Below are 19086 nucleotides of genomic sequence, written 5' to 3'. Positions count from 1 at the left end.
AAAACGCTTAGAGTGGAGGGATCGGGATGAAACTTTGTGGGAAAAATAATTAGAAGTCCTAGATACGTGATTGACATAACCGGAACGGATCTGCTGTGTGTCGGGAAGCTGGGGGGGGGGTTAATTCTGAAAAATTAGAAAAAAAGAGGTATTTTTAACTTACGAACGAGTGATCGGATCTCAATGAAATTTGATATTTAGAACGATATCATGTCTCAAAGCTCTTATCTTAAATCCCGACCGAATCTGGGAAGTTTGGGAGGGGGGGCTAAAATCTTAGAAAACGCTTAGAGTGGAGGGATCGGGATGAAACTTGGTGGAAAAATAATCAGAAGTCCTAGATACGTGATCGACATAATCGGAACAGATACGCTCTATTTGGGGGAGTTGGGGAGGGGGGTAATTCTGAAAAATTAGAAAAAATGACATATTTTTAACTTACGAAGGAGTGATCAGATCTTCATGAACCTTCATATTTAGAAGGACCTCGTAACTCAGATCTCTTATTTTAAATCCTGACCGGATCCAGCGTCATTGGGGGTGGGGGGGCGGAAATCTTGGAAAATAATTAAAGCGGGGAGATCAGGCTGAAACTGGGTGGGAAGAATAAAAACAAGTCCAAGATACGTGACTGACATAACCGGAACGGATCTGCTCTCTTTGGTGGAGTTGGGTGGGGGGAATAATTCGGAAAAATTAGAAAAAATGAGGTATTTGTAAATTACCAACGGATGATCAGATCTTAATGAAATCTGATATTTAGAAGGATCTTGGGCTTTAGAGCTCTTACTTTAAATTCCGACCAGATCCTGTGACATTGAGGGGGGGAGGTGTTGGAGGGGGAAACCGGAATGCTTGGAAAACGTGAAAATTGGGGTATCTTTATCTTACGAATAGGTGATCGGATATTTGATATATAGAAGGATCTTATGTCTCAGATGCTCCATTTTCGACTCGAATCGGATCCGGGGACATAGGGGGAAACAGAAATCTTGGAAAACGCTTAGAGTGGAGGAATCGGGATGAAGCTTGGTGGGTAGAATAAGCAAATGTCGTAGATACGTGATTGCCGTAACCGTACTAGATTCACTCTCTTTGGGGGAGTTAGGGGGTGGGGTTCAGTGCTTTGGCGAGTTTGGTGTTTCTGGACGTGCTAGGACGATGAAAATTGGCAGGCGTGTCAGGGAGCTGCACAAATTGACTTGATAAAGTCGTTTTCCCTGATTCGACCATCTGGGGGGGGGTGCTGAAGGGAAAGGGAAAATTAGGAAAAATGAGGTATTTATAACATACGAGTGGGTGATCTGATCTTAATGAATTTTGACATTTAGAAGGACATCATGACTCAGAGCTCTTATTTTAAATCCCAACCGGCATTAAGCCTCTGACTTTCCTTTTAAGTCAATCTATTGATTCTTATAATTTTGTTAGAGCTCATACCATATGATCTTCTGGCTCTTGGCTCTTCTGGCCTCGTCACAAGTGCCATATGAGCTCTTAGTTCTTGTTTTTTTTATGGGTTTCAAACTTACATCTTAAATTTCTTGGGAATAATCGCCCAATAGGGCGCCCGCAAAATCTCAGGAAAGACTTTGGTGATCTTATAGAGAGAGCAGAGTTAAAACTAAAGGGTTGTGGACGTTTACCCCCCCCCCCAGAAAATAAGGTTCTCCAAATTTGAGTTGTGTTTTTTTTTAGTTTAGTTGAGAACTGTTTAGAAAAGTGAAAAGAGGGAATTTAAACGCCATAGATATCTTAAAAATTTAGAAAAAAAAAACGCAACTTAATTTTTGTGCACAATTTCATCAGCTACAACCTAAATCAACTTGATCACTACTCGGACACTACTAGTTCCTCCCAACTTGGCGCCAATAATAAAAGTGCAAACTGAAAGTATACATGGGAACTAAGAAGAATTAGATAACAAGTTCCAAACAATCTTTTAGTTTCATCTGAAGGCTCAGAGGCTTAGAAAATTAGGCCATTGAAACGTACTCCTTTAGGCATCTTACCCCCTTCCCTATACCAATATCTACCACCTCTCCTTAATAATAGACCACTGCATTATGAAACAAATCTCTTCAGTTAAATAAATTATTAAAATAAACGCTAAAGTCATTTGTGTGTAATAAGAAGGGAGGTGTCACCTTGCAGCACCCTTGAGGACATTGCCCACATTTTTCCACAGATAATTCTTGCCAGACAATTTGATCCACGCTAAAGGGAAATTACTCGCAAGAACTTTCTCCTGTCTGAAAATTTCCCCTGCGGAAAACTGTTCCGCGAAAAATGTCCGCATGTTTACCAATATTAAATAATATCTGTAAGCAATGGACAAATTACAAAACTTAAAAAGGCATTTAAAATTCTGCAATGAGCCTCTCTGATTGTTTTGTAGTTAGGGAGGAAGGGAGGTACCTCAAAGGGTGCATTTTAATGCCAAAAAATCCCAGATCTCATTGAGCCATCATACAAATACAGAATTAGTTCTAAGGGGGCGATGAGGGGAGGGTGAGGGACAAATTATGTATAATCCCTGGGGTCGTAACCAGGATTTTTGTTTGAGAGGGGGGGGGGAAATATCTTTAAGAAACGCATCAAATTTGAATCTGATATCTATTCCCTTATGATTTCTGAGAATATTTCTGTTATTATGAAAGTAAAGAGTAACATTCCGCCCCAAAAGAATTTCTTCCGTATCAGTAGCGGGACTGCCCCTTCCTAATTCACACTTCAACCTCATTGTCGTAGAAACTTCGGACTGTCCTCATTAGATTGAAAGTTGAGAGTTCTAGTCCGTTTATTCTATGCAGTTGAAATTTACAGGTAAAATGGGGGGGGGGGGATTTGGCTAAAAATGTTGGGTCAGATTCGTCTACATTTTCGCTTTATAAGCCCCTATGGAAATTAGTATTTATTCACGTCTATGTAGCAGACATTAAATAAGAAAGCAGACATTTTAAAATAATTTGATATAATATGTGCGAGAATTCCTATTAAAAAAAACAAAGGATATTCTTTTTGATGACATCTCTAAAATAAGTTCTAAAGATTGAGCCATTCGAAGAGAGTTCCTAAAGACAATGCCATTCGAAGCAAACTTGAAAACCTGACTTTGGAGGGCTCCATAAATTAATTTTTGCCAAAATTTCCACATGCAATAGCAAGTGCATAATATCCCGTTTTCTGGCGAATTTGATAATACATATAAATGGTTGGAAAAAAAATAATATAATCTTCAAATTTATTTACCAGCAAAAACAAATCAACTTTCCAAAATACGATGCAGCAAACGTTATTCAGAAAATCAAGATAAGTTAGCTCCAGAAATTCAAAAAGCGTTAAAAGACACCAATTTTAAAGGGGTATGCCAACATAAACTACGCTAACATAACAACATAATTCTGTATTTCCTAACCCGAGTTATTTTTTTTTAACAAGGGTTATTTTCTTGGGTCATCATGACACAGAAAAAAAAACAGTTCTTTTATTGAAAGCCTTAGTTTCAAGCTTTATTGCCAGTGAAAGAATATAAGATAGAAATAATACATTTTGGAAAAATTCGAAAGCTCCAAGCCCCATTAGAGTCAAATAATAACCAGGTAAAAGAGTAGCCCTTTGAAAGCGAAATGACAGTCAGGTAAAAGAAATGGAACAATTGACTTAACGCATTTAGTTTAAGGGAATTTGGTGTGAATTTCAGTTTGACAAAATTTTCTCACAATACAGTTCGGATTACTGCAGCCGATGTAAATACAAAACAGTAGTTATAAAATTACAGCTAAAAACTATAAATTTTCCATTTTTTTATATGCAGAAAGCATACATGTCAAAATAGGGAAGTAGCTTTAAAATTAAGCGGTCCAGGCCAACTTGGAATCGTGTTCAATGAGATCTTACCCTATTTTATGAGATTCAGAAGTTTCTATAAAGATTGCGTCATAGACTCATGAAATAAATCTCAGCTGAAAGGCGTTTAAACACTTTCACCTTAGGCGTTTATACAATAATAATGGCCGAAGTCCAAAAAGAATTTTTTTTCCAAAATACGGAAAGAAAGAAGCACAAATTTAGAATTAATCATATGAATTACAAAAAACCTATTAATATCCTATTCCAAAATGTGGCCATTTATCTACATAAATTCATTATTAATGTCTCAAAAATTTTTCGGAGCCAGTTTAAAATAAGAAAAATCTTAGCAATTAGTAATAAACTTTATTTAATTCAACTATTTCCCCAGAAAAGTGTAAGTGATCACTATGTGATCGCTTACACTTATATCTTATGGAGAGATGTAGTCCTCAAATCTGCCTAGGGCAAAATTTTTTAATTTTTTTAGACAAAATCTGAAAAACGGCTCATTTTAATTCAGTTTTGAGAACCGATCACCCACTTCCTTGACTCACTTAATAACATAACAAAAAAAAGACACCTCAATATAAGGCTGAGTTGATCTGATCGTTGATATATATATATATATATACCAAATGATAATCCTATTATAACAAATAAATACTAATGATCATCTAATTATGGACACTGTTGTCACTGAACATTCACTTAATCACACTAAACATGTATCAAAGGAAACAAATATTCCTACTTAACTAAAATAGCACTGACCACCAACACATATGGGAGAAAGTGGATCCTTCGGGTATATGGTCGGATGAATACTCATTTTCCTCTCCCCTAGCAAAAGTATGACATAAAAAAAAACATATTTCATACTCCAAAAAACACAACCTTAAGGCGGAACAAAAATAATCAATAATGATACACTATTACGGGCTCTGGACTATACCTAGTTACGATTCGGATTGTACACATGAAAAGCACATTAGCCAACTTGTAATAGCTAAACCTTAGCTTTATGGCTTTTTGTACGCTTAGCATTTAGCATTACTAGCATTTACTTAGCATTTCACAAGGGGGGTCAGAAAAATACGCGGAACTTTATAGTTTTTTTTTATTATTGTTTTCTATTACAACTAGTACTTTCGGTAGCACATTTTCAACCTTATCTCCATCAAAGTCAATCCACTTATATAGACGGTGCTTTCATTCTTATAGACCGTTTTGAAGAAATCTGGAAATTCCTTTATTAGCCATGTTTTTGGTGCGTATTTTGGTTCATTAGTCCTACTGGAATGGACGCCTTTCAACTGTTATTTGCGTTTTAGGAATAAAAAACCGTCAGATGGGGTAGATCCGGGCTATAAGACAGATGTAACAGCAATTCACATCAAAATTTTCTCCGCCTTCTTTTGTCATGAGCCTTCTTCTGTTGGGACTTTGTCATGACCAAAGAGGATTCAACGATGGAGGTGTGTGATGACACAAAAAGTGAGTCTATGAGGCCCATGACCCACCCCACCTCCACCCTCTGATGCAGAAATTTCAACTGTTCTTTGAATTTTTAGCATAAAAAATGGTCAGATGGGGCTAGATACGGACTATATGATGGGAGTCGCAGCAATTTCCTCCAAAATTTTCTCAGCCTTCATTTCTAACACGTGAAAAATGCGCTGCGGAGTTGTCACGATGGAAGAGGATTCCGCAACAGAGCCTCCCTGAACACTTTTTAGCTATGTCTGCTCTCAATTTCCTCAGATCGTCTATATAATAGGTCAATACAACTCCTTTAGAGTTCCAGAAAACGGCTGCCCACCTTGTTGACAAAAAAAGCTGACTATTAATTAGAAAGAGCGGAGCGAGATATTTTCTGAATGCCCAATTAGCTATTGTCGTACAACAAAGTCATTGCGGGGTTAAATTACGAATACACACAAACAAACATGAATAATACTTAAAGTGCAAACAACCAACATTTTGATTCCCATACGACAGCAAGTTTTGATTCTGAGCAAAAATTAACAACATACAGGAGATTTTAGATCTTTCATTATGCAATAAGATTGAGTATACACTAAAAATATATAACTATTAATTATAAACTGTTGAGCAAGATTTCGTTCGTTTTACGGTTATACATATCATCCCTCCTATTTTCTCGTACTTCTTTGCTATTTATAGAATTAAAGCATAACTTTGCACAAGGACTTCTCATTAACGGAAATATTAATTCATCATGGATCTCATTCAGAGAAACGAACGCGATCTCTTTTTCTCCCGTTGCTCTCAGATTCGAAAGGCATGATTTTGTCAAGAATACCAATCCACAAGGCCATAGCCTCCTCCTATAAAAAATTCTTTTTTTCCCACATTGAACGTTTGGGCAGCCACATCCTCTACCTTAGTCTGTTTTATTTTCTAATTTTAAATATAATTGTAGACGACAGTATTGATTCACACAACCAAACTTCCGGGGAATGAGAAGGATTTATTTCATATGAAAGGGAGGGGTAGTTTGGGATAGCATGTACTATGAATCCTTAGGAAAGACCCTCTTTGTGGGGAGGTATAGCAGAGAGCATTCCAAAGCTAAGCTGAGAAGAATAACGCCTTAAATACCACTTCTATAGCTATAGCTTGATACTCTATAGCTCTAAAAGCTGGCAAAGAAAGAGAAAAGCAAGACATATAAAAAGAATTTTGCATAGGAATTCTGGCAAATTCCTCCATTGTAAAATCTCCCCTGACAAGTTAACCCCCTGGAGACTTCCCTCCCTACGGAAAATTCCTCCTTGGAAAAACCCCCAGTAAAAAAATGTATTCCTTCACGTTTCAGGAGTACAGAAAGAGACGATGATTCCGAGGTACAAGGGTAAAATATAACTAACTCTCTCTTTCTTAAATCTGTATTCGGACATAATGCCACACGATACATCCCTTTTTACGTATATTGAGCTTGATACGCCTTTTTTTATATCAAAACGACAGAACTAAAACCACAAATTTTTAAATAACGTAAAAAAATTGAATTACGGACGTTTCATCATCAATACAGATTCAACTAGAATTACGAATCTACATTAAAGAACTAAGCTTATTCGACTAGGAACGACGATTATTTCCGCGACTCGAAAAAAGAATCGGCCTTTTTTATTCTACAAATAACGCTGTCAGTGGGTCAATTTATGTATAACGAAAAATACCACCACCTAGTGCGGACAGATTGTTGGTGATTTGGGTTATATTTTAGTTGCTGCAACACAAAAGAGATTACGTCACATTTTCGTCGAACTGAGTTTCTTAGCCTTCATGAGTAGACCCAACATTTTTATTTCATTCCGTGGTTAAACCAACTTAATCAATCAGCTTATCAATTCATTGATTTAACCAATAAATTGTTAATGATCATTAATTAATAAATTAAAATGATAATGATAAATTAATATGATCATTTAGAATCAATTAAATTAATAAATAAATTTTGCTTGCTTCACAAGACTATAAAATCAAATCTCACTCATAAAAATAGATAGGAAAATGGAATAGCAAGAAAATATTTTTATCAATAATCCTCACCGCATCTTTGATGCTTAAAATTTCTTTTTGTTCAAACAGTCCTTTAGAATCCAAAGACCGCATTTTACTAGACTTGAATAACCAGTAAAATTACATTCAGGCATTTAAGATAATCTTGACTTTTGTATGAGTGGAATGTATGGAAGCCGCTTCTACAAATGGGGCTTAAAATTCCACGGGATTCCTCAGATGCTTCGTCTATTATCAATTACTAGGTAGAGAAACAACCCTTTTTAAGGGTTTAAGGATTCAACACATTGCTTTAGTCCCCTTCAAAGGGGAAACACCAGCTACTAAGATAAACACAGCGATGAACCTGGTTTCTATATTCAATAGTTGACTATTGCCTATTGACTAACTTAAAAACATGATTTTTTTTGTGTACAGTATTATAAAGTTTCTGTTGATTGAGTAGGCTAAAAAAAACCTTGGAAACGCATTTTTAGTCTTTACACGAAAGTTCATGTCTTGCAACAGAATACTTTTGGAAACACAGGCGCCAATTTTCCTCAACGTCCAAATTGTAAATAACTCGTTGAAAACTTATAAATATTTTCTTGGACCTCTATTAACTTAAAAAATGGATGAAATATTCAATTTTGAGAAAAGATATATTGTAAGAGGTATTTAATGTACATTTAAGAGGTATTTATTTGCTTGCAAATTCAAATTATTTTGTCATCTTTTTCGATAACTAAACAGCTCATTTATACAGAAGATATTTTTGAACCCATTACTCAGGTAGGCAATAACAAGCACAAATCCATAAAAACGCAACAACATTTACATACGACACCTACACTTTTTACATTAAATAACATACAACTATAACACATAAATTGTATGTTATTGCTTGTAATTCATTCCATAGCAGATAAGAGCTTCAACATAGTTCCACCGCAATCTCAGCATTTTGAAACCATCACTCAGGTGAGAAATAAGGAGTGCGCATCCTCAAGAACCCAACATCGTTTGCATACAATACTTCTACGCTTTTTAAGCTGACAAAGGTATAGCTATCACATATAAATGGGAGGTTATCACTTGCAATCCATTTTGTAGCTGAGGAATGGAAGGTTTAAGCTAATTCTGCTGCCATCTCAGCATGAAAGGGGTACTTCAGGAGATACTCTGAGTCAAAATATACAACTATGATTGATATGTCATCCCTGAAGTGTCGAACTATGTCTTCAGGCATAGTTAGAAGCTGTGCCAACCTATCATGGTCAAGACCTGTGGCAGTGCCTGCTAAAGCATGGCGTAATAAATGAGTGGCAACGTTCATATCTTCTGGGCGTTTAGACAAGTTTTCTCTTCGCTTAAGCAAGAGATCATGCACTACACCTAGTGAAACGTCAGTAGGAGGTAAAATAAGAGGTCCAAGGGCTTCATGCCCCAGCATATGCTCCCCAACTAGCTTTACGGCCTGTGAAGGTGTCAGTTGGTCCCAAAGACCATCTGTTGCCAAAATAAGGAACTTATCATTGTTAGAAAGATGACGTTGCATTATCTCCGGTCGGGCTGTCAAATAAGGAGGCGTGCAGTAGTTAGGAGGTACAGCTTTCTTGCTGAAATGAGGTACAGCATGTTCTTGTATCACTGCTTTTTCCCATTTAAATCGAAAGTCACCAAAGGCACGCAAAGGCATTAACTGACCAAGAAGTCGATCCATAACAATAATCGAATCTTTTTCTTTGGGAGGGTGCTCAGAAAAGAGTCGGTTAAGCTCTTTTGAGTTCTCAACTGTATGCTCAGAAGACAATTTGGTTGTCATCCATCTACCGTCTTCCCCTAGTGTACCTAGAACAGCTTGGCAATCACCAACATTAGCAACAGAAAGAATATTATTATGAACGTGAGCCACGCTACTCACAGCACCAGACATAGCAACAGTCATTGTGGCAAGAGCAACGTTCTGATCTTTTCTTGATGCTAAGGCCTCTTTGCTTAAATCGTCATCCAGCCTTAGGAATGCCTCTTCTAACGATGCAGCAATATCATTTATCTCATCGCCTCCAATAGTAGAATTTACAACACTTGTGCCATCAAACTCAATAGCTTCCAGCAATGTTGAATCATCCTTCCTTTTTTCAGCAACATATTTCAGCAAGCTAAGAGTATAGAGCTCATGAAGCTCTGGTACCAAATCTACAGTATCCGCGACATCTTCCAGAAACTCATTTCTAATGTCCTTTGAATGTTCTTGACTGAAAAAGCTCCGCAGCTTTCTACTGTGGGTCAGTGCAGTTGCAATATAAGGGAAAATCCGTTTTGCAAGTACTTGAGCACAGGAAGGACCTCCATGCCCATCAAACACACCAAAAAGCATACCTGGAAATAAACACACTATTATAAACTTGGCTAAAATCACATTCGCTAAAAGTAATATACACAATACAGTATATTCAAAAGGAAATCAAATAACATTATCTTTTTATCACACAATACAAGTTCAGAAAGTATTGACAAGAGTTGCTGATTAAAGGAAACAGGAGACAAGGTAAGAGGATAGAAACATTTTTTACGAATCACTTTAAAAGAAACATTAGGGAGAAATATCCCGAAAAGGTAGCTGAGAGTATTCAGGATATCAGGTCTTCATTTTTTAGTAGCACGTACTCCCAGGCTAAGTATCTTAGTGAAAATAGGCATATAATATATTGCAAGCTTTATTACATAAATAAGTTCTATGCAATTTAGGCTGAAAGTTATTTGGTTCTATAAATAATTTGAAATACTTTTTTTCACATTAATACCACCAATCAACACAGAAGGGCTCATAACCATATACGGTACATCTACGTCAAAAGTAGTTTTTTGCAAGGAATGTATATTAATTTTTGATGCTCAATTTGTCCCACAACAGATTATAACCTTTAATAGTCGATGTGGGGGGAGGGGTATGTATGCTATTCAACAATATTTTGAATACTACTACTACTACTAATAACTCACTGCAGCACCAAGCCGCCTGAGGCCAACACAGCTACGCACGCTCCTCCTCCAACCTAATCTATTTAAAGCCTCCCTCTTTACACCCTCCCAGGAAGTTCCCATTTCCTTTAAATCCTTATTTATGAATGGATATTTTGATGGATATTATGAATATTTTGAATGGCAGCAGAAAAAAGGAAGAAATAAAGAAAGAGGAAAGAAGGGCATCAACTTCTGGTGTTGGTCAAAAGTTCTCACTTGTTGGTTTTTTAGTTCGACCAAGCGCTGAATTAATCAAATCTCAGGACATCACTCTTTTCAAAAGCGTTTTGACGTTACAGCTATGTAAGTTCCTACAGTTTCATGCTTTACCCTCCCTCTGAGGAAGTTCCCATTGTAATCCCTATCTGAGCTGAGGCAATGAGGGTACTACGTTACAACCCCGTTCGTACCGTTTGCTTTCACCAGGAACTTGCAGGAAGGAATATTTATCGGAGTGATTCCTCTAGTGATTGAGTACAATCAGCAACGGTTTCCCACTGCAAGCTGTCCACCGAAAACGGCCTTCACACTTCTGAGTAAACTTTTTTACGAGGAGTTTTCTTTCAACAAAAATGGCAATCTTGGAATGTGCAAAAGTCAGAAAGATAGCTAAGCATGGAGCCCCCTCCAAAAAAAGTGAGCCTTATTAATATTAGAATATACAATGAAAAAAGCTGTGCAAGAATGCTCTAGTCCAGCTTTAAGCGAAAAGAATAATATGGAAAGGCATATATTTGATATATTAATGAGACCTTTTAAAGGAAATATTACAAAAAACGACAAAATCAATGTATCTACAAATGTTCGATCATCATACTGTTTCTCCACAAAGCTACAGTGAGTTTTCTACAGTGAATTCTAAAATACAATCAAAGCTTCTCTATCTCCCAATTTTTTTTTCTGAATAGAAACTTGGGTATTTTAACTATTTTTTCCCTTTTTTTGTATGAGAACCCATTTTATTTTAAATTCAAAATAAGGATTGAATTCAAAATTTGATAAGTCTTCCATACTCCCGGCAGCACAACCTAAACTGTAAATTATACTAAATTTTGGGACGGTCTTTTGCCAAAAACAAAGGGCATATACAGACTTTTATCTTTGGTAGGAAGGGACGAAAAGTCACGCAGTGTTTTTTTTCTTTTACAAGAGCAAGATATTTAGGGCTGGGGGAAGAATTTGGAAAGCAACAAGCGAGTCATTTAACATTGTGGAAAATCATGGACATAAAGTAAAAATCACAACCTTTAGCAAAACAGGACCCAAGCCCAACTGATTTTGCACATGCCTTGGCTGAGATTGGGCAACAGCTTGACGTCAAAAAAGATCTTGTACATCTTTCAAGGTAAAAGGTTGCATGCAGCATAGATTGCTTCATGTTAGGCTATAAATGGGCAAATCAAAAATGTACTACAGCTTGACCATCTAACGTAAAACCGAGAGCTAAGAGCTCATATGGCACTTGTGACGAGGTCGGAAGAGCCAAGAGCTCATATGGAATTGGCTCTAGCAAAATTCTAAGGACCAATAAATTGATTTAAAAGGAAAATCAGAGTCTTAATGCCGGTCGGGAGTTAAAATAAGAGCTCTTAGACACGAGGTCCTTCTAAATATCAAAACTGATTAAGATCCGATCACCCAATCGTAAGTTAAAAATACATAACTTTTTCTAATTTTTCCTCTCCCTTCAGCCCCCCAGATTGTCGAATCGGGGAAAACGACTTTATCAAGTCCATTTGTGCAGGTCCCTGACACGCCAACCAATTTTCATCGTCCTAGAACGTCCAGAAGCACCTAAATCGCCAAAGCACTGGACCTCCCTAACTCCCTCAAAGAGAGCGGATCCAGTCTGGTTACGTCAATCACGTATCTACGACATTTGCTTATTCTAACCACCAACGTTCATCCCGATCTCTCCACTTTAAGCGTTTTCCAAGATTTTCAGTTTCCCCCTCCAACTCCCCCTAATGTCATCAGATTTGGTCGGGATTTTAACTGATCTATGAGACATGAGTTCCTTCTAAATATTAAATTTCATTAAGATCCGGTCACCCGTTCGTAATTTAAAAATACCTCAATTTTTCTAATTTTTCCGAATTAACACCCCTCCCCCAGCTCTCCCAAAAAGAGCAGATTCATTCCGGTTATGTCAATCACGTATCTAGGACTTGTGCTTATTCTTCCCACCAAGTTTCATCCCGATCACTCAATTCTAAGCGTTTTCCAAGATTTCCCGTTCCCCTCTCCAAATCCCCCTAATATCACCGGATATGGTCGGGATTTAAAATAAGAGCTCTGAGACACAGGGTCCTTCTAAATATCAAATTACCTCACTTTTTGTGAGCTCAAATTACCTCACACAAAATACCTCACTTTTTTTCAATTTTTCCTCTCCCTTTAGCCCCCCAGATGGTCGAATCAGGGAAACGACTGTTATCAAGTCAATTTGTGCAGGTCCCTAACACGCCTACCAATTTTCATCGTCCTAGCACGTCCAGAAGCATTGAAGTCGCCAAAGCACTGGAAATCCCCCCTCCCCCAAATCCTCCAAAGAGAACGGATCCGTTCCAGTTATGTCAATCACGTATCTAGAACTTGTGCTTATTCTTCCCATCAAGTTTCATCCCGACCTCTCCACTCTAGGCGTTTTCCAAGATTTCCAGTTTCTAAGATCTCTGTTTCCCTCCTCTAGCCTCCTAAGTCCACGGAACCGATTGGAATTGAAAATGGAGCATCTGGAACAAAAGATCTTTTTATATATCAAGTTTCATTAAGGTCCGATCACCCAGTCGTAAGATAAAGATGCCTCAATTTTCACGTTTTCCAAGATTTCTGGTTTCCCCTCAATGTCACCGGATCTGGTCAGGATTTAAAATGAGAGCTCTGAAGCACTAGATCCTTCTAAATATCAAATTTCATTAAGATCTGATCACCCATTCGTAAGTTACAAATACATTATTTTTTTTTTTTTTCGAATTTTCCCTGGATTTAAAATAAGAGATAGTTACGAGATCTTTCTAAATATGAAATTTCATTGAGATCCGAATTATTTTTTCAAATTTTTCAGAATTAAAAACTCCCCCAAAGAGAGCGGATCCGTTCCGGTTATGTCAATCACGTATCTAGGACTTGTTCTTATTTTTCCCACCAAGTTTCATCCCGATCCCTCCACTCTAAGCGTTTTCCACGATTTTAGGTTTCTCCCTCCAATTCCCCCCAATGACACCGGATCCGGTCGGGATTTAAAATAAAAGCTCTGAGAGCGATATCCTTCTGAATATTAAATTTCATTAAGATCCGATCCCCCGTTCGTAAGTCAAAAATACCTCATTTTTTCTAATTTTTCCGAATTAACCGTCCCCCTACTCCCCCCCCCCCCCCAGATGGTCGAATCGGAGAAACGACTATTTCTAATTTAATCTGGTCTAATTTAAAAAGGTTAAAGGTAAAAGGTTGCATGCATCGTAAATCACTTCAGGTTAGGTTATAGATGGACAAACCAAAAATGAACTACAGCTTGACCATCTAGCATAAAAAATTTTGTATATTTTTCAAGGTAAGAGCTTGCATGCAACATAAATTGCTTCAGGTTATGTTTTAAATGGGCAAACCAAAAGTATGCAACATCTTCACCATCTAACTTAAAAAAATCATGTACATTTTGAAGGTAAAAAGTTGCATGCTACATAAACTGCTTCAGGCTCTGGTACATCATTGGCGAAGTCTGAGAAAGATCCTGAGATAGAATTGATTTCTCATTTCTACCAATTCAAGACACAATATACATGATTATTTGCATATTTAGTAACTTCAAGTATTAATTGTACTTAGCTTGTCTTTTGAGGAATACTATTTGGTTCTTGCTTCAAAGATTTTTTCCCGATTTAGTGATTTATCTGAAGATTTGTAAGATTTTTCAAATTTTACGTTCCTCTTAATAATCAAATCATCACAGTGGATTTCTTATACAGTTCATACAATTCATCTGTTTTAGCATTATTTTCGAAGTTATTCTCTCTCTTTTTTAATAAATACTAGCGTAGGTTTCAGGACCTGTGCATTTTAATTACGTCTACTTAAAAAAATTACAAAAGAAAACAACGGTCGAATTTATAAAAATTTATAAGTGAAAAAAGAGAAAACGTTTAACACTTGTTGACTACCGAATCTGACTATTTGTATCATCCTTATTCCATGACTATCTGCCTTAGTTCTGCTCTAGGGTGGAAAGGTGATAGACTATTTATCAAAAAGTGAAATGACATCCCTTTTATATAATTCTGAAAAAGGCTTATACCAGCTTTAACTCTCACTCAGATGGTCTGTCTTGTCTTTTTCTCCAATTAGCCCTGACTTGATGGAAACTTGATTTTCAATTTGGCAACTTGAATTAAAATCAAGTGATGAAAAAATTTAAAAGCCATGGCTAATTGGAAAACAAGCCAAGACAGATAGTCTGAGTAAGAGGCAAAGCTAGAATAAGCCTTTTTCAGAATTGTATAAAGTTCTACATCACAATTATAAACCCTGATTTTTCGAAAGAAAATTTCGTAAATGGCATAAGCCTGTCATTACCAATAACAAATAAGAAGGCCGAGAATGGTTCTTTTAGGCCAACGAAACTACTAGACGAAAAAAAAATTACTTATCTGACGTCACTTATCTCGTATTAACCGTGAACATTGTTCTTGTTAATCGTAGACATTGGGGAGTGGCTCGCTCTTGAATTCGTTTTTTTCTAGTTTTTAAGATTATTAATGCTGTTGATTTTAATTTTATCTGATGTTGATTTTCCCGGGTTGTTAATCGTAGACACTGGGGAGTGGCTCGCTCTTGTATTCATTTTTTCTAGTTTTCGATATTGTTAATGCTGTTCATTTTAATTTTATCTGATGTTTATTTTCCCATGTTGTTTGGTTTTTAGGTTTTTTCATTCGTCAAATTTTGGTTTTTAATTGTTTCTTCTGTTTGGTTCACACGTTGTTTGTTTTCAACCGATTTATTTCGTTCAAAAATGTGAGAGTGTTTCGTTGCAACTTTCTCTTATAGCGCTGAATAAGGGAAGCGGATTTCCTCCATATATATCCGTTTGTTTCGTCAAGTAAGTTCGCTAGCCTTAAAAAAAATCCATTCTTGACCCCCTTCTTTTAACTATTTTTTCCTTATCTATCTGTAAAAAGAAAAAAAGGACAAAGAATTCACCCTTTGAAGGTTTACAATGAGCCACAGCTAGAGTATCTTCAATGGGGGTATTGGATCCTAATTGATTCCATTCAACCGTTTTCACAGCACCAGGACGCGTTAGTATCCTTGACACTTCGTTGGCTCTTAATATTTCTGTTGCCTGGAAATAACATACGATCAAGTTAATGATACCATTTAGATCCTAAATGGTGTAATTTGTATCGTTGTACAGATCGTATGTCTGATCATTAACGCATACAAAGGTGTGTGCCAAGGACCTATTATCCGTAAATAATACTGTGGTTGCCTTAAAAGAATACAGGATGTAGAAACAATGCTGTTTGGAGAATAAATATCAATATTTGTATCGTCATACTGATCGTATGTCCGATTATCAACTGATACCAAGGTGTGTAACAAGGACCTATTGTATGTAAATAATATTTCGGTTGCCTGGAATGAATACAAGATCAAGTTAATGATACCACTTGGAGCATAAATGATATTATTTGTATCGTCATACTGATTGTATGTCTAATCCTCAACAAATACCAAGAAGTGTGCCCAGGAGCTATTGTACATAAATAGGATTGGTGATTACCATCCAAATGTCAAGTGATAAAATCATTTGTTGAATATTACCATAGTATGTCTATTGTATCTTGAAATTTACCATTAAGGACTATACCATTTATACGAATTTCTTAAAAAAAGAAAAAAGGATAAAAGAGCCAACTCGTTGGTGAATTTACATAGTCATTATAGCTTATAAATTTCTGCTGTGTATGTGCTTATAATGTAATATGTATCTATATAATATAAATTTATTAATTTCTGCTATATTATATTGTTTCATACTGCTTGCACTATGGTAAATTTAAAACGGAATTATGTTATGCCACAACAAAATCAAAATACATCATATTCCTGACGCTGATTCCTCTGTCATTATTACAGCTTCAACTATGCAGACCTAAATTCGCGCAATAAAACCAGGTGGTTAAACCCCAAGATACGATGGAGTACAACCTGAGCACCTCTTATCTACTACCCAACTTCTGATATCATATTTATCAATAGCATTATTGCTCAGCAACATGTTCCAGCTGCCCTTTTGGAAGGTGTTATTACCTGTGCCTTAAAGAAGGGCAAACACTCGGAAGTTTTGTGGATTGCACAGACCAATTACCGTTTGCTACACTATTAGTAAGCCTTTTGAAAAGCCGATTTTCCAAGAAATTAACAGAAGGTTCGACCATGGAGACAACCAGCTTAGATTCCACCAAGGCTTGAGCGTCCAAAACGCATATGAAACTTTTGGCTATTTTAGATCGCTATCAGATGCTGAAGAAAGAATAAAGTACTTACCAGTCATACTGACAACACTCAAGAAATGAATATAGGTTAATCCTGACGAAATGTACAAAATATGATGAAAATATAATACTTAGAAACTAAATTATGGAAACTGCAACAGAGAATTATGGAAAGCAGGGTGCCCAGAATGCATTATATCAAATACTTAACCTAACAAGAATATTTATTAGAATACTAGCTGTTGGGGTGGCGCTTCGCGCCACCCCAACACCTAGTTGGTGGGGCGCTTCGCGCCCCCCCAAGCCCCCCCGCGCGCGTAAGTCGTTACGCGCCATATTAGTTATGCGCCATTGTAGTTGTGTCCCTGTGTCCCACCTGTGAATATAGATAGATTTATATATGTGTTTCAAACTACGTAAAAATTGCTAATAAACAACATTCTTGGCTTTCCCATTGTCTGTGCATATACAAAGCCGTATGTACTAATAATGACGTCATATGCAAACGCTCTTTTTACAAACAAACAAACATGCAATACAAAATATACAACATTCTTCGCTGTCCAATTGTCGCTGCATATAAATACATTGTCAGGTTTACCGACCCTCGAACATGCAACGTACAATTGTCCATGGGAAAAACAATCAGTATTAAGATCTATACCATATTTTTCTAATGATTGACCTTGAGCTTTGTTAATGGTGATTGCAAATACTAATCGAATTGGGAATTGCAATCTTTTAAATTGAAAAAGCAGATCCGTTGAAATCTTGGGAATGCGAGGAATAAGAACAGCCTCACCCTCATAAGGCCCTGTCAAGATTGTGGCCTCTATTAGGTTTTCCATTGTTTTTTTTACGGCAAGTCGCGTGCCATTGCAAAGCTTTGGTGGGTTGATATTTCTTAAAAGTATTATTGGTACGCCTATTTTTAGTTGTAGCACGTGTGGTGGAAACCCTGAAGGATCTATGGAATTTAAAAATTCAGATGGATAATTAACCGCTTCATTTGGTTCCAAAACTGTGTCGACTGACTTGTAAAGGACTGCCTGGTCTCGAATCTTGGTCAAAACAATATTGTTGATTTCGTGGACGTCTATATTTTTGGGTGCGAGAATCACTCTTTCACTTAGCCATTTATTATTTTTATAATTTTTTAGAATATTCGGAAATACTTTTTCAATCAATTCATTTTTGGACGTCACTAAATTACAGAAATCAGCAGGTAGTTGTATACGTCCTGAAATTGAGTCTACTGGGAGCTTTCCGTTTCCAATTGTCAGCAATTGATCTGAAAATGTTTGACCAGAGTCATCGTTTTGCAATCGGACACGCATATTTGTAGTTAATTTTAATATTTTTACGTGTGCCCATAAATTAGAATTTTTCAGGCAAGCATTCATTCGTCTTCAATGGCTCTGGTGGTGCAGCCAATAGAGGAAGTTTAACTTTTCCTGAGGCGCAACACATTCCCATTGTTTCACCATTGAATTTCAAGGCCTTGCAATAGGGACAAATTTTAGACATTGTCCCGATTTGAACACATCTACTCAAGCTATAATCATCGACTGGGTTGTACCTGAATGCCAGGCGATAACTCTCAGGTTGCTCTGATTCCTCGGCACGCTTTCTTTTCTTACTTTCTCTATCAGCAGCAAGCCTAATTTCTTGCTGTTCTTGTGATTCCTCGGCACGCTTTCTTTTCTTACTTTCTCTATCAGCAGCAAGCCTGATTTCTTGCTGTTCTTGTAATTCCTCGGCACGCCTTCTTTTTTCACTTTCTCTTTTAGCAGCAAGTCTGCTTCCGCGTTGCTCTGGTAGTTCCTCGGCACGCTTTCTGTTCTTTTTTTCTCTATCAGCCTCAAGCCTGTTTCCTTGCTGTTCTTTTGATTCCTCGGCACGCTTTCTGTTCTTTCTTTCTCTATCAGCCTCAAGCCTGTTTCCTTGCTGTTCTTTTGATTCCTCGGCACGCTTTCTGTTCTTTCTTTCTCTATCAGCCTCAAGCCTGTTTCCTTGCTGTTCTTTTGATTCCTCGGCACGCTTTCTTTTCTGACTTTCTCTATCAGCAGCAAGTTTTTTGGCATAGACTCTTTGAGCATCTTCATCGGCTTTTGCCATGGTAAGTTCATCAGTCATTGTAAACTTAAACATTAATAGATTTCTACGTGAACATATG

The 19086-nt window shown here is 36.9% G+C and overlaps 1 protein-coding gene across 2 annotated transcripts in view; it reads right to left on the bottom strand.

Moving 5' to 3' along the window:
• Positions 1-3227: 3227 nt before the first annotated feature.
• The window catches only part of LOC136031827 (pyruvate dehydrogenase [acetyl-transferring]-phosphatase 1, mitochondrial-like), a 34958-nt gene continuing 19099 nt past the window's right edge, over positions 3228-19086 (bottom strand). For both annotated transcript variants that reach the window (XM_065711655.1, XM_065711654.1), the window contains 2 exons: positions 15613-15754; positions 3228-9765 (listed from right to left, as the gene is read on the bottom strand). In XM_065711655.1, the coding sequence (XP_065567727.1) occupies positions 8513-9765; positions 15613-15754 (1395 nt within the window). In that variant the 3' untranslated portion in view covers positions 3228-8512. The remainder of the gene's footprint in view (positions 9766-15612; positions 15755-19086) is intronic.

Source organism: Artemia franciscana, chromosome 10, assembly GCF_032884065.1.
Source record: "Artemia franciscana chromosome 10, ASM3288406v1, whole genome shotgun sequence".
Classification (NCBI taxonomy): domain Eukaryota; kingdom Metazoa; phylum Arthropoda; class Branchiopoda; order Anostraca; family Artemiidae; genus Artemia; species Artemia franciscana.
This window is presented reverse-complemented; position numbering and strand designations above follow the sequence as displayed.